This window comes from Bombina bombina, chromosome 1, assembly GCF_027579735.1.
Source record: "Bombina bombina isolate aBomBom1 chromosome 1, aBomBom1.pri, whole genome shotgun sequence".
NCBI lineage: Eukaryota > Metazoa > Chordata > Amphibia > Anura > Bombinatoridae > Bombina > Bombina bombina.
Genome location: NC_069499.1, coordinates 1181047360 through 1181062934, shown reverse-complemented (window position 1 = coordinate 1181062934; position 15575 = coordinate 1181047360). Strand labels below are relative to the sequence as shown.

Genomic DNA, 15575 nt, shown 5'->3' with positions numbered 1-15575 from the left:
CGATCAGCGGATCATGTCCGACAGACATAGCTGAATGCGGAGAGCAATACGCTCTCCGTATTCAGCATTGCACCAGCAGCTCTTGTGAACTGCTGGTGCAACGCCGCCCCCTGCAGATTCGCGACAATGTCTGTCCACCTCCTCAGAGCAGGCGGACAGGTTATGGAGCAGCAGTCTTAAGACCGCTGCTTCATAACTGGTGTTTCTGGCGAGCCTGAAGGCTCGCCGGAAACACGGGCCCTCAAGCTCCATACGGAGCTTGATAGATAGGCCCCTAGGTCTTCAGTTGCACTAAACCAACATCGCACCCATTTACTTTCCACCTGTAATAGGCGCACAAGTTAGTGCGGACACAATATTGCTTATAACAACCCATGCTAACTTTTTTGTAATCTAGCCCATAATTGAGCAAGTATGCCCAGTATACTCAGAAAGATTGTGATCATTTTAATTTTTTTTAAAAAAGTCTGATTCCATTTTTTAAAAGAGAATATTAGAAAGATTAAAATACTAAAAGTTTATCTTTATTTGATTCATATAACATTCTTTGTGACATTTGTTTACAAAGCTCCTAAACTCTTACCAATATCTCCTGGGTATCCTTCAGGAATGGGTGGTTGCCATTCAAATTCAGGCCAACCAAGGGTCTCATTATTGTTTTGGTTTTGTACTATTAACCAATCAGTGACAGGTTTGAAGTATTCCAGTAAGGGACCAACATCCATTTTATCTGTGTTTGTCATGGTCTTTAGAATTTCCTGCCAGTACTTAGAGGAGCCTTGACGTAGAACATCCCTGAGTGACAGAACAATTAAAAACTTGGTGTAAACTATTATATCATTTTATAGTTGATATGCTTCTTTCAGGTATTGAAAGAAAAGGTAAGCAAAGCAACACGAATATTCAAAACAAATATAATATCATACAAACTCCTGTTTACAGTAAAGTAAAGCCCATATCTATCTATCTATCTATCTATCTATCTATCTATCATCTATCTATATCATCTATTTATCATCTATGTATATATCTACCTGAATCTTTCTGTCTATCTATTGTCTATCCATCCATCTATCTCTTTAAAGGGATATAAAACAAGTTGGGATAGAGACAAAATATAATATGTACTTTAATTACTTTTCCTGCAAATTTATACTGCAGTGCCTCACCATTAACCCTTTCTTTTAAGTTTCCGAATTGTACAGTTCTAACTCCCCTTATGACTTTATCTATATCTACCATTGCTTTGGTAGAATGCAGAAGTACACAGGGATTATCTGTTCATGCCTAGAAGCAAATAAGCTGCTGTAAAATACAATGTCTATGTTTCTGATGCTAAACAGTGATACGGGAGGGGGTAGATCAGACTACTTCAGACAGCATAGCTACGTAAGTAATTTTACATATTTTTGAAAATTATTTTAAAATACTTGACAGCAATTTTTAAACAATTTTTTAATGTAAACTATTTTACTTAAAGAGACAGTCTAGTCCAAAATAATATTTCATGATTCAGATAGGGCATGTCCTTTTAAACAACTTTCCAATTTACCTTTATCACCAATTTTGCTTTGTTCTCTTGGTATTCTTAGTTGAAAGCTAAACCTAGGAGGTTCATACGCTAATTTCTTATACCTTAAAGGCCGCCTCTTATATGAATGCATTTTGACAGTTTTTCACCACTAGAGGGTGTTAGTTCATGTGTGTCATATAGATAACACTGTACTCATGCACGTTGAGTTACCTAGGAGTCAGTACTGATTGGCTAAAAGGCAAGTCTGTCAAAAGAACTGAAATAAGGGGGCAGTTTGCAGAAGCTTAGATACAAGATAATCACAAAGGTCAAAAGTGTATTAATATAACTGTGTTGGTTGTGCAAAACTAGGGAATGAGTAATAAAGGGATTATCTATCTTTTAAAATAAGAAAAATTCTGGTGTAGACTATCCCTTTAATTAGCCCTTTTAGGATATGCACAGATCTCATAATGTTTTATGCACTTTAATAAATCTTTCTATGAACTATATATAGAAATACGGTCCTAGAATAACAGTACAACATTATCTATATCTATCTATCTATCTATCATCTCTTTAATCTTTAATAAATCTTTCTATGAATTATATATAGAAATAAGTTTCTAGTAAAACAGTATATCTCTTACTTTACAGCATCTATATTTCTTTCATGTAAGTGGCAAGAGTCCATGAGCTAGTGAAGTATGGGATATACATTCCTACCTGAAGGGGGCAAAGTTTCCAAAACCTCAAAATGCCTATAAATACACCTCCCATCTCACTCATACTTCAGTTTTACAAACTTTGCCTTCGTTGGAGGATGGTGAAGCAAGTCGTGCTTGATTTCTTCTGTGAAAGGGGCTTCTAAGCATTTTGAAGCCTAGTTCCTCTCAAAGTACAATGTTTGTCTGAGGGATGTGATGAAGTATTTGCCTAATGATTCCATGTTTTCACCTATGGGAAATGTATTCTAAGACTCTCTGTAAATTTGGTTGTGGGGATTCATCTGCCACCTCCCTTTACTCCTCTACCATTACCTCTCCTGATATGTTTCAGTACTGGTTTTGCTGTCTGCTATATGTGCATGGGTGTCTTCAGGTAAGTATATATCTTTTTTAAGACACTCTCAGCTATGTTTGGCACTTTATATTTTTGAAGTTTTAAAAATATATTGCATATATTTGCCATGAGTCATGAGTTTGCCATGAGTTTCAGCATGGAAAATTATGTTTGGGAGAAATTTAGTAAAAATATTTCTGAGGTTCCAGCTAGTTGTAACTTTGGTCTTGTTTTTTTCAAATTTTCATGGGCAAATTAGGCATGCAATGGTGCAAAATGCTTCTATTTATTGCGTCATTCTTGGCACAAATTTTTTTGCCGTGAAGGTTGCATTTGTTATGATGTGAGTCACGTCATTTCTTGCTGCTTTATTGACGTGAATTTTTTTGGCATGAATCTTGTTATTTCCTGTTATCCTTGGCGGAAAAAACATAATTTATGCTTACCTGATAAATTCCTTTCTTCTGTTGTGTGATCAGTCCACGGGTCATCATTACTTCTGGGATATTATCTGCTCCCCTACAGGAAGTGCAAGAGGATTCACCCAGCAGAGTTGCTATATAGCTCCTCCCCTCTACGTCACCTCCAGTCATTCGACCAAAGACCAACGAGAAAGGAGAAACCAAGGGTGTAGTGGTGACTGAATTATAATTTAAAAATATGTACCTGCCTTAAAAAACAGGGCGGGCCGTGGACTGATCACACAACAGAAGAAAGGAATTTATCAGGTAAGCATAAATTATGTTTTCTTCTGTTATGTGTGATCAGTCCACGGGTCATCATTACTTCTGGGATACCAATACCAAAGCAAAAGTACACGGATGACGGGAGGGATAGGCAGGCTCATTATACAGAAGGAACCACTGCCTGAAGAACCTTTCTCCCAAAAATAGCCTCCGAAGAAGCAAAAGTGTCAAATTTGTAAAATTTGGAAAAAGTATGAAGCGAAGACCAAGTTGCAGCCTTGCAAATCTGTTCAACAGAGGCCTCATTCTTAAAGGCCCAAGTGGAAGCCACAGCTCTAGTGGAATGAGCTGTAATTCTTTCAGGAGGCTGCTGTCCAGCAGTCTCATAGGCTAAACGTATTATGCTACGAAGCCAAAAAGAGAGAGAGGTAGCAGAAGCTTTTTGACCTCTCCTCTGTCCAGAATAAACGACAAACAGGGAAGAAGTTTGGCGAAAATCTTTAGTTGCCTGCAAGTAGAACTTGAGGGCACGAACTACATCCAGATTGTGTAGAAGACGTTCCTTCTTTGAAGAAGGATTTGGACACAAGGATGGAACAACAATCTCTTGATTGATATTCCTGTTAGTGACTACCTTAGGTAAGAACCCAGGTTTAGTACGCAGAACTACCTTGTCTGAGTGAAAGATCAGATAAGGAGAATCACAATGTAGGGCTGATAACTCAGAGACTCTTCGAGCCGAGGAAATAGCCATTAAAAATAGAACTTTCCAAGATAACAATTTTACATCAATGGAATGAAGGGGTTCAAACGGAACACCCTGTAAAACGTTAAGAACTAAGTTTAAACTCCATGGCGGAGCAACAGTTTTAAACACAGGCTTGACCCTAGCTAAAGCCTGACAAAAGGCCTGGATGTCTGAATTTTCTGACAGACGCCTGTGTAACAAGATGGACAGAGCTGAGATCTGTCCCTTTAATGAGCTAGCCGATAAACCCTTTTCTAAACCTTCTTGTAGAAAAGACAATATCCTAGGAATCCTAACCTTACTCCAGGAGAAATCTTTGGATTCACACCAGTATAGGTATTTACGCCATATTTTATGGTAAATCTTTCTGGTAACAGGCTTCCTAGCCTGTATCAGGGTATCAATAACCGACTCAGAAAAAACACGTTTTGATAAAATCAAGCGTTCAATTTCCAAGCAGTCAGCTTCAGAGAAGTTAGACTTTGATGTTTGAATGGACCCTGAATCAGAAGGTCCTGTCTTAGAGGTAGAGACCAAGGCGGACAGGATGACATGTCCACTAGATCTGCATACCAAGTCCTGCGCGGCCATGCAGGCGCTATTAGAATCACTGATGCTCTCTCCTGTTTGATTTTGGCAATCAATCGAGGAAGCAGTGGGAAGGGTGGAAACACATAAGCCATCCTGAAGTTCCAAGGTGCTGTCAAAGCATCTATCAGAACCGCTCCCGGATCCCTGGATCTGGATCCGTAGCGAGGAAGTTTGGCGTTCTGGCGAGACGCCATGAGATCTATCTCTGGTTTGCCCCAACGTCGAAGTATTTGGGCAAAGACCTCCGGATGAAGTTCCCACTCCCCCGGATGAAGAGTCTGGCGACTCAAGAAATCCGCCTCCCAGTTCTCCACTCCCGGGATGTGGATTGCTGACAGGTGGCAAGAGTGAGACTCTGCCCAGCGAATTATCTTTGATACTTCTATCATTGCTAGGGAGCTTCTTGTCCCTCCTTGATGGTTGATGTAAGCTACAGTCGTGATGTTGTCCGACTGAAACCTGATGAACCCCCGAGTCTTTAACTGGGGCCAAGCTAGAAGGGCATTGAGAACTGCTCTCAATTCCAGAATGTTTATTGGCAGGAGACTTTCCTCCTGACTCCATTGTCCCTGAGCCTTCAGAGAATTCCAGACAGCGCCCCAACCTAGAAGGCTGGCGTCTGTTGTTACAATTGTCCAGTCCGGCCTGCTGAACGGCATCCCCCTGGACAGATGTGGCCGAGAAAGCCACCATAGAAGAGAGTTTCTGGTCTCTTGATCCAGATTCAGAGTGGGGGACAAATCTGAGTAATCCCCATTCCACTGACTCAGCATGCACAATTGCAGCGGTCTGAGATGTAGGCGTGCAAAGGGAACTATGTCCATTGCTGCTACCATTAAGCCGATCACCTCCATGCATTGAGCTACTGACGGGAGTTGAATGGAATGAAGGACACGGCATGCATTTAGAAGCTTTGTTAATCTGTCTTCTGTCAGATAAATCTTCATTTCTACAGAATCTATAAGAGTCCCCAAGAATGGAACTCTTGTGAGAGGAAAGAGAGAACTCTTCTTTTCGTTCACTTTCCATCCATGCGACCTTAGAAATGCCAGAACTAACTCTGTATGAGACTTGGCAGTTTGAAAGCTTGAAGCTTGTATCAGAATGTAGTCTAGGTACGGAGCTACCGAAATTCCTCGCGGTCTTAGTACCGCCAGAAGGGCACCCAGAACCTTTGTAAAGATTCTTGGAGCCGTAGCCAATCCGAATGGAAGGGCTACAAACTGGTAATGCCTGTTTAAGAAGGCAAACCTTAGATACCGGTAATGATCTTTGTGAATCGGTATGTGAAGGTAAGCATCCTTTAAATCCACTGTGGTCATGTACTGACCCTCTTGTATCATGGGTAAGATTGTCCGAATAGTTTCCATTTTGAACGATGGAACTCTTAGGAATTTGTTTAGGATCTTTAAATCCAAGATTGGCCTGAAAGTTCCCTCTTTTTTGGGAACCACAAACAGGTTTGAGTAAAACCCTTGTCCTTGTTCCGACCGCGGAACCGGATGGATCACTCCCATTAATAATAGATCTTGTACACAGCGTAGAAACGCGTCCTTCTTTATTTGGTTTGTTGACAACCTTGACAGATGAAATCTCCCTCTTGGGGGAGAGGATTTGAAGTCTAGAAGGTATCCCTGAGATATGATCTCTAGCGCCCAGGGATCCTGGACATCTCTTGCCCAAGCCTGGGCGAAGAGAGAGAGTCTGCCCCCCACTAGATCCGGTCCCGGATCGAGGGCCCTCGGTTCATGCTGTCTTTGGGGCAGCAGCAGGTTTACTGGCCTGCTTGCCCTTGTTCCAGGACTGGTTAGGCTTCCAGCCTTGTCTGTAACGAGCAACAGCTCCTCCCTGTTTTGGTGCAGTGGAAGTTGGCGCTGCTCCTGCTTTGAAATTCCGAAAGGGACGAAAATTAGACTGTCTAGCCTTAGCTTTGGCTTTGTCTTGAGGTAGAGCGTGGCCCTTACCTCCTGTAATGTCAGCAATAATTTCTTTCAAACCGGGCCCAAATAAAGTTTGCCCCTTGAAAGGTATATTAAGTAATTTGGACTTAGAAGTTACATCAGCCGACCAGGATTTTAGCCACAGCGCCCTACGTGCCTGAATGGCGAATCCTGAATTCTTAGCCGTAAGTTTGGTTAAATGTACTACGGCCTCCGAAATGAATGAATTAGCTAGTTTAAGGACTCTAAGCCTGTCCGTAATGTCGTCCAGCGTAGCTGAACTAAGGTTCTCTTCCAGAGACTCAATCCAAAATGCTGCCGCAGCCGTGATCGGCGCGATGCATGCAAGGGGTTGTAATATAAAACCTTGTTGAACAAACATTTTCTTAAGGTAACCCTCTAATTTTTTATCCATAGGATCTGAAAAAGCACAGCTATCCTCCACCGGGATAGTGGTACGCTTAGCTAAAGTAGAAACTGCTCCCTCCACCTTAGGGACCGTTTGCCATAAGTCCCGTGTGGTGGCGTCTATTGGAAACATCTTTCTAAATATTGGAGGGGGTGAGAACGGCACACCGGGTCTATCCCACTCCTTAGTAACAATTTCAGTTAATCTCTTAGGTATAGGAAAAACGTCAGTACTCGCCGGTACCGCAAAGTATTTATCCAACCTACACATTTTCTCTGGTATTGCAACAGTGTTACAATCGTTGAGAGCTGCTAAGACCTCCCCTAGTAATACACGGAGGTTTTCCAATTTAAATTTAAAATTTGAAATATCTGAATCCAATCTGTTTGGATCAGAACCGTCACCTACAGAATGAAGCTCTCCGTCCTCATGCTCTGCAAGCTGTGACGCAGGATCAGACATGGCCCTAGAATTATCAGCGCACTCTGTTCTCACCCCAGAGTGATCACGCTTGCCTCTTAGTTCTGGTAATTTAGCCAAAACTTCAGTCATAACAGTAGCCATATCTTGTAACGTTATCTGTAATGGCTGCCCAGATGTACTAGGCGCCATAATATCACGCACCTCCCGGGCGGGAGATGCAGGTACTGACACGTGAGGCGAGTTAGTCGGCATAACTCTCCCCTCGCTGTTTGGTGAAATTTGTTCAATTTGTACAGATTGGCTTTTATTTAAAGTAGCATCAATACAGTTAGTACATACATTTCTATTGGGCTCCACCTTGGCATTGGAACAAATGACACAGGTATCTTCCTCTGAATCAGACATGTTTAACACACTAGCAATAAACATGCAACTCGGTTACAATTTTATTTAATAAAAACGTACTGTGCCTCAAGAAGCACTAAACGATTAAATGACAGTTGAAATAATGAACTGAAAAACAGTTATAGCATCACTCTTAACAAACAACCCAACCTTTTAGCAAAGGTTTGTTCCCATTAGTAAAATAACACTAATTAAATTTTAAACATAAAAATTACAGAGCAACGTTTTAAATCACAGTCACTATATAAGTCTCACAGCTCTGCTGAGAGAATCTACCTCCCTTCAAAGAAGTTTGAAGACCCCTGAGTTCTGTTAGAGATGAACCGGATCATGCAGAAAAACTGACTGGAAATTTTTGATGCGTAGCAAAGAGCGCCAAAAACGGCCCCTCCCTCTCACACACAGCAGTGAGAGAGAAACGAAACTGTCATAATTAACACAAGCAAACTGCCAAGTGGAAAAATAATGCCCAAATATTTATTCACTCAGTACCTCATTAATGCAAACGATTCTACATTCCAGCAAAAACGTTTAACATGAAAAATACCTAATAAAAGGTTTAATGTACTTTTACAGAGTAATTCCGGTGTAATACCATCCCCAGAATACTAAAGTGTAAAGCATACATACATGTTCATTATAACGGTATGGCAGGATTTTTTCATCAATTCCATTCAGAAAATAAAAACTGCTACATACCTCAATGCAGATTCAACTGCCCGCTGTCCCCTGATCTGAAGTTTTTACCTCCCTCAGATGGCCGAGAAACAGCAATATGATCTTAACTACTCCGGTTAAAATCATAAGAAAAACTCTGGTAGATTCTTCTTCAAACTCTGCCAGAGAGGTAATAACACGCTCCGGTGCTATTGTAAAATAACAAACTTTTGATTGAAGTTCTAAAAACTAAGTATAATCACCATAGTCCTCTCACACCTCCTATCTAGTCTTTGGGTGCAAGAGAATGACAGGAGGTGACGTAGAGGGGAGGAGCTATATAGCAACTCTGCTGGGTGAATCCTCTTGCACTTCCTGTAGGGGAGCAGATAATATCCCAGAAGTAATGATGACCCGTGGACTGATCACACATAACAGAAGAAAGTTTTTTTCTCAGCATTTGCGTCATCTTTGTTGGCATAATTTTTGGCGCCAACATTTTTTGTTATATTAGGTCTCTCCCTCTTTTGCTCTCTGCTTTCATGTGTTACAGACGGCTATGATATTTGCTTTTGTTTTTCATATAAGCATTTTTTCCCATTCCTGAAACTATTTTGTGGAAATTGGATATTTTGTTTAAATGTTATTTTTTTCTTTTTTGTTACATTTTTCAAGAGCTCTCAAACTGATCCTGCCTCTGATATTACTGTAGAAACTATGCTGCCTGTACACAATTTCTACCAAAGCTGTGTACATTGTGTGTATATTGTTTAATTAGCTGATTTTATTTCTTCAGCTCAAATATGTGGCACTTGTTATGTTTTATTATTCATACTGATGTTTCTAAAGTACATATACATCTACTGTTTTACCTTCACAGTCTAATGTACATGATATTACTGTTGAGATAAAGGATTATATTGCAAAAGATATAGAGAAGGCTATGACTGCTATTCTGCCTTCAAATTAATGTAAACGATCTCTCCTAACTTCTCATAAACCTTTGACGTTTGTATTGATTGACAGCATACTGTAGTATTTCTGCTGATGTGGTTTTCTCTGACTCAGAGGATCCTATTTCAGAGATTGATTTTGATAAATGAAACGTTCAAACTTTCAAACTTTCAATTGAATGTATTCATTCTTGATTAACAAAGTATTGTTTACTTGAGTATTGAGGAATCTAGTCCTCTTGATAACAAGAATAGCAAATGTTTGATTTCTGGTTTCTTAAGCTTTTGAGGTAACTCTTAAAGTTTTTCTTATTCCAGATGCTATCTATCATATGTTTAGTAAGGAATCTAAACTTAGTGCTTCTTTTTTTTTATAGGTTTAAAAAGCTATATCCTTTACCTATGACTAATTTAGTGTTTTTAGGTAAAAGTTCCTTAAGGTGGGGCTATTTCTTCTCTTGCCGAACGTACTATCCTATGGAAGATAATATTCTTCTTTTAAGGATCCTTTAGATAGGAAGTTTGTTTCCTATCTTAGTTTGTTTCCTATCTTAAAAGAAGCATATTTACTTATTGGCCATATTTTTTAACCTGTCCTTTCTATGACTAATGTTGCTGCTGTTTCAACTTTTTGGTTGGACAGTTTAGTTATCAGATCTTGATTTGTCTAAGCATTGTTATTTTACTTTAACATACTAATCATTTCATTTACAGTGCTATATTTTATGTCATTTTATCTGATAATAAATCTTTGCTTTTAGTCATTTTTACTAGAAAAGTTTTAATAATTATTATTATTATTATTATTTTAGGATAGTAATGTTTAAAGGTTTTCTATTTGGATTTTATTATATCCTCTATTACTGGCCCCAAGTTAATAAATCTAAGGGTAATTTTTAAGCTCCCAATTGTTTTTTCATTCCCTTAAGGCCTCTGGCTCTGATTTTAGATTTTTTTCTGAATTTGAATTGTTCCAAGCCTTATAATTAAACTAATTTCAGCCCCTAGACTGCATGAAGGTGCAGCCTTTTAACCAGTTCTACAAGCGAAATTATCCAAAACAATAAAAATTATTCCTATTCTAAAAAAAAAAACACCCCAAAATAAAAAACCCTAATCTATAATAAACTACCAAGGGCCCTTAAAAGGGCATTTTATAGGGCATTGCCCTAAGGAAATCAGCTCTTTTTCTACAAAAGAAAAACAAACCCCCCTAATAGTATACAAACTCCCACCCCCAAACCCACAAAATAAAGTAAAACCTAATCTACCCTTTGCCCTGAAAAGGGCATTTGTATGGGCATTGCCCTTAAAAAGGCATTCAGCTCTTTTGCTGCCCATTAAAAATAAAAAAGGGGAGGGGGGCGGAGCTAGCCACTGAGCTGACTAGACGTGCTGGTGCAGAGCTCCTGAGCCTAACAATCAAAAACAGCTATTTAAAATAGTTTTACTAATACAAAAGTAACTTATTGTGTGCCCTTAGAGGTGAACTCTATACCTATACTAAAGGGGTCTTTTCATCTCTTCTACCCGACCCAGACGGCTCCCAGGAGCGGAGCAACTGCTGTGCTGTGTGCGGGGCCTTCTGCACTTGAGGAGAGAACAGGCTTACTTTGACTCCCACCCGGAGGGTTGGGGATCCACTCCGGGTCCCCTTACTATCATCCAGAACTGCCTGTTTCTCCTCAGCAGCCTTTTACTGACTGCCGCTGATCCAGACAACAAGGACTTTTCCTGGCGAACCCCGGACTTCATTCCCACCCCAGCCTGCAGCAGCATCCACTACTCCGGAGGGTCGGGGCTCCGCTCCGGAGGGTCTGCTGGGATCCGCTGCCTCCCTCTGCCTGCTTCTAACTACACCAGCTCATCGCCGCTCCGGAGGGCCGGGGATCCGCTCCGGAGCGCGCTATCACAAGAACTACCTGACTGCGGGAGACTGCCAATTACCTGAGCCTGCTGGGAAGTACCGGGAGGCCCCGACGATTGCGGTGACTTCAACTGCAGCGGCGGAGTACTCACCTCATACTCCCTTTCTGCAGCCGCCAGTTCAGAGGAGCTTTTGGACAAATTGGGGACCGGTGCCTCTGCTGGGCCCCCCTGTTCTTCAATCAAAAGGAAAAAGGCGCGAACATCCGCCATCTTGGGCCTGAGAGCCCCCCTCCCCTGCAATAACCGGAGAACAGAGATAAAAGGAAGGAGAGATTTTCACTGCTGCATTGGCGTAGCCACACACAGCGGATCACCGGTCCACTAACAGGGTAAGAGCACATAGGACTGCCAGACTATCCTCTTTCCCTAATTTTGGCTTGTGAACCTGTGCAGCCGTTGCTCTGCCTATGAGGCCTTAACTCCCACATCCAAAGTGCTGCAAATACACTACATTTTCTCTCACTGTCCTGTATTTGGAATTGGACTCTGTCCCCTCTATATTCTGTGAACATAACTCTGTATACCCACCTATTTGCATAACAGAGATCCACTGCTCTCTTATCAAAGAGATCTGTAGAGGTCTGGATCACGCTGTGGAGAGAGAGACAAGCAGGGACTATCTCTTTTTTGCTTAAGGTCCTCATCCTATTGAAATTAGACTGTATTCCCTCAGCAATCAGTGAAGATAACCACATACAGACACATATTTGATCTTTTGCATATTCACTGCTCCCCACCAGGAATCCTCTATAGGTGCTATTCAGTAATAGGTTGGGACTGACACTGAATAAAGTATTCTCATCACAGCTGCACCAAACCCCTGGCCACTCTGATACTGAAAGCGGCCCATTCCCACAGCGCACAGGGGGATCTGCTGAGATCTTAGATTAACAGGAGGGTTTAATAGTGACAGTTTATCTTATATAGGGTGTCTATAAAGTTTATTTTAACAGCTGCCAGTCATTTTCTGTAAAGCTGCTGCGTCAGCGTTATTGTCTTCGAGCGTTAGGCACGAAGTGTATTGTCTCACTTGTTTGCTATTTGTGGTTTCTCTACTAACCGACGCTTTTTCCTAACAGAGCTGGCAGTTCCTGTAAGAACATACGTAGATACTGATTTGAAGTTATGTGTTAGTGCTGTCTTTAAACCGCTAGATTTAGTGTGCTATTGAGAGACCATTTATAATTGTATTGTCACTGTCTGCCTAACCGCCTTTATTTCTTGACAGGCTTCCGCCATTGCTATCTTACTTGTTACTGTTATCTGGTTCTTGTTTTTTTAAGGCAGGGACCCTTCAAGACTCGCCCTTTCCGGCCTAGCTTGTCTAGGCTGGTCACTTCCCTTTCCCCTTTTCCCTTCCTTCGGGTCGTATCCCCTTTCCCTGAGTCGAGTGGGGGCCCTGGTGATCAGGAGATAGCTCACCCAGCAAGTCTAAGTCTAACCATTTCACCTTGTTGTGATGCACCCTAAAGATATGTAGGTTACTCTCTTATGCCAAGGCCCCAGTCAGCCAGATAACAGCTGATCCCTATAGTGTTGTCACATGCCCATAACCCTATCTGAGAACCCATACAGATTAGCAAAATGCCTCAAACATTCAAAAGAAAACAGAAGCCCTTAAATACCCCTAAGCGTACAGTGGTGGATCATTTCAGCAACCCTCTCCCCAGATCTCAAGCTGCCTCAGATGAGGAACTTACAGATGCTAGTAGCTCAGCTGAGACCACCAGTGAATCGGCCTTAGCCCGGTCTGTGGGGCGTTCACTGCGTGCTGACAAGGAGGTTAATAACAATCTTATGGACTCTATCACTACGCTCCTGGCCTCGCACCATGACTCTCTAACTAAAAAATTTGAAAAGAGCCATGCGGACTTGAAACGTGACATAGCCTCCATAGGTGAGCGTACTGACATAATTGAGCGCAAACAGGAGGACCTGATGATTGATCATTCAAACTTGCTTGGGTACTCTCAATGCTTAGCTGAGCAAATTTCAGACCTTGAAGTCAAATTGGCGGACTTAGAAGATCGTACCCGACGCAATAATATCCGGGTGAAGGGTATCCCTGAGACGATCTCCCCACAAGACCTAGAGAAATACCTCAGAGAAATGTTCACCGAGATCTTAGGCCCAGAAGACGGTCAAGAAAGGTTGATAGATCGGGCACATAGAGCACTGAGACCCAGATCCAGCGATGGTGATAAGCCACGTGACGTCATAGCCCGCCTGCACTATTACACCTTCAGAGACAAACTCCTTCGAGCTCTTGCGGGGGGAAGATCCCTTCCCGGTCAATATTCAGAGGTACAGATCTACCAAGATCTCTCACCACATACCCTTCAATTACGACGTCACTATCAACCCTACACCAAGCTAATGAGAGACAAAGCCATCAAATATCGGTGGGGGTTCCCCGTCAAGCTGCATATCACCAAAGAAGGCCATCAATACACAGTCTCCTCTCCGCAACAAGCCAGAGAACTCATGCAAAAATGGGACCTCCTGCCGCCGGACCCGCCTGAATCTCAGCAGCCTAAAGACCCAGACAGGGGATTGAGGGCATCAGCCCCAGCGTGGCGACCTCTCCCTCAAAGAGCGGGAAACCCCCAGAAGAAACCTCCACAGCGCGCAGAAAACCGCACGCCCCCAGACAGTGCCTCCACTGGTCCAGGCGCAACATGATCCCACCTAGCTCAATATTGTTCACCAATCACAGGGCTATGAAGCTCCCTGTTCCCCCTTAGGGTTCTAGATGTTCCATAAGGGATCAGCTTCCATTACGGTCCTCTTAAGGATCTAACATGGATGTTCTCATTTCCTACCGTTTTATGGTTCTCCTTAAATCCTTCTTCTCTCTGCTTAGTATATGTTTTCTTCTTAGCGCAGAGGAATATGCAGGAGTTGATGTGTTTTAGCATTGTTATTGTTAGTAACTACTGTTTGTTTATATTTTACAAAGTTAAGAAACCTGTTTATAGAATGGATATGCATCTTGCTGTAACTACCTCTCCTGTGGTACCCAAGTCCCATCGTTCTTAGGTAATGTTTCATTGAAATGTTTTACAGTGTGTAACCTGAGGCCAGTTCTCATGATATAAATAAATGTTACCGGTTAATAGGCTGGTGAGCTAAGAGTTGTAAGATAAAAATTGATTAACTAGCTTATTTGCTAAATATTGTTGTCTGCTCCACCAGATATCTAATAGTTTAAGGTATCACTTAAATTTCACTAGATGTATTTAACCTTGCTGAAACGTGATAATGCTTATGTATGTTAAGCTGTGTACCTGTCAAGACTTCTCTACCAAGTAACATATAGGTGATGATACGCAGGACACCAACTGGAGAACCCTCCCCTTAATGGGCACTTGACACATGACACAGAATGACTGACTGGGGCCAGGCTCCACATGCTGGCCTCCCCCCCTCCTTGACAGTTGTGATCTCTTACATTTCCCTGTAGGAGCACTCATAGCGATAGTGTAACTTACACATCGATAAATAACCTGACAGTTTTCATTCATCCTATATAGTTACCTGAGAGCGGTCAGATTCACTCCTGCCTTCTTCACTCCACTCCTCCCCTTCTCGGCCCCCTAGGCAAGCACCCCTCACCTACCCCGCTTTGTCCTACTAGCGATATTACACCCTTACAACTTATGGCGCCCCTAACTGTAGCTACCCTCAATGCCCAGGGCTTGAACTCTCCCACTAAACGTAGCCTTCTCTCTAACTGCCTTAACTCCCACAAACTACATATTGTGTTTCTCCAGGAGACCCATTGGGACACCAAATCTAAGCCATTCCGCAACCCATTGCACTACCCTGTTTGCGAAACAGCTTCCTTTTCAGAGAAAAAGAGAGGGGTAGCAATCCTGATCCACAGAGACATCTCCTGTACTATAGAATATGTAGACCGTGACCCTGAGGGTAGATATGTGATCCTAATTTGCACATTGAATGGAATCCTTTACACCCTAGCCTCCATCTACACCCCAAACACCAAACAGATCCCATTCCTGAGACACTTCCTAGGGAGACTAGGGGAAGTTAAAAGGGGACACCTATTGATAGGGGGAGACCTCAATCTGGTTTGGGACCCTACTTTAGATAAAAAAACTCCAAAAGCTTGCCCCTCTGACCGAAACCTTAATACCCAGTCCAACGCGCTGCGCAAACTCATGTACCAACATGGCCTCTATGATATCTGGCGCTGTCTTGCACCGTCTGAAAGGGATTATTCCCATTTCTCCAAACCA

At 42.1% G+C, this 15575-nt stretch overlaps 1 protein-coding gene across 1 annotated transcript in view; it reads right to left on the bottom strand.

Moving 5' to 3' along the window:
• The window catches only part of ACE (angiotensin I converting enzyme), a 186981-nt gene that overhangs the window by 93694 nt on the left and 77712 nt on the right, over positions 1–15575 (bottom strand). The window contains exon 12 of the mRNA XM_053699782.1: positions 584–795. Within this exon, the coding sequence (XP_053555757.1) occupies positions 584–795 (212 nt within the window). The remainder of the gene's footprint in view (positions 1–583; positions 796–15575) is intronic.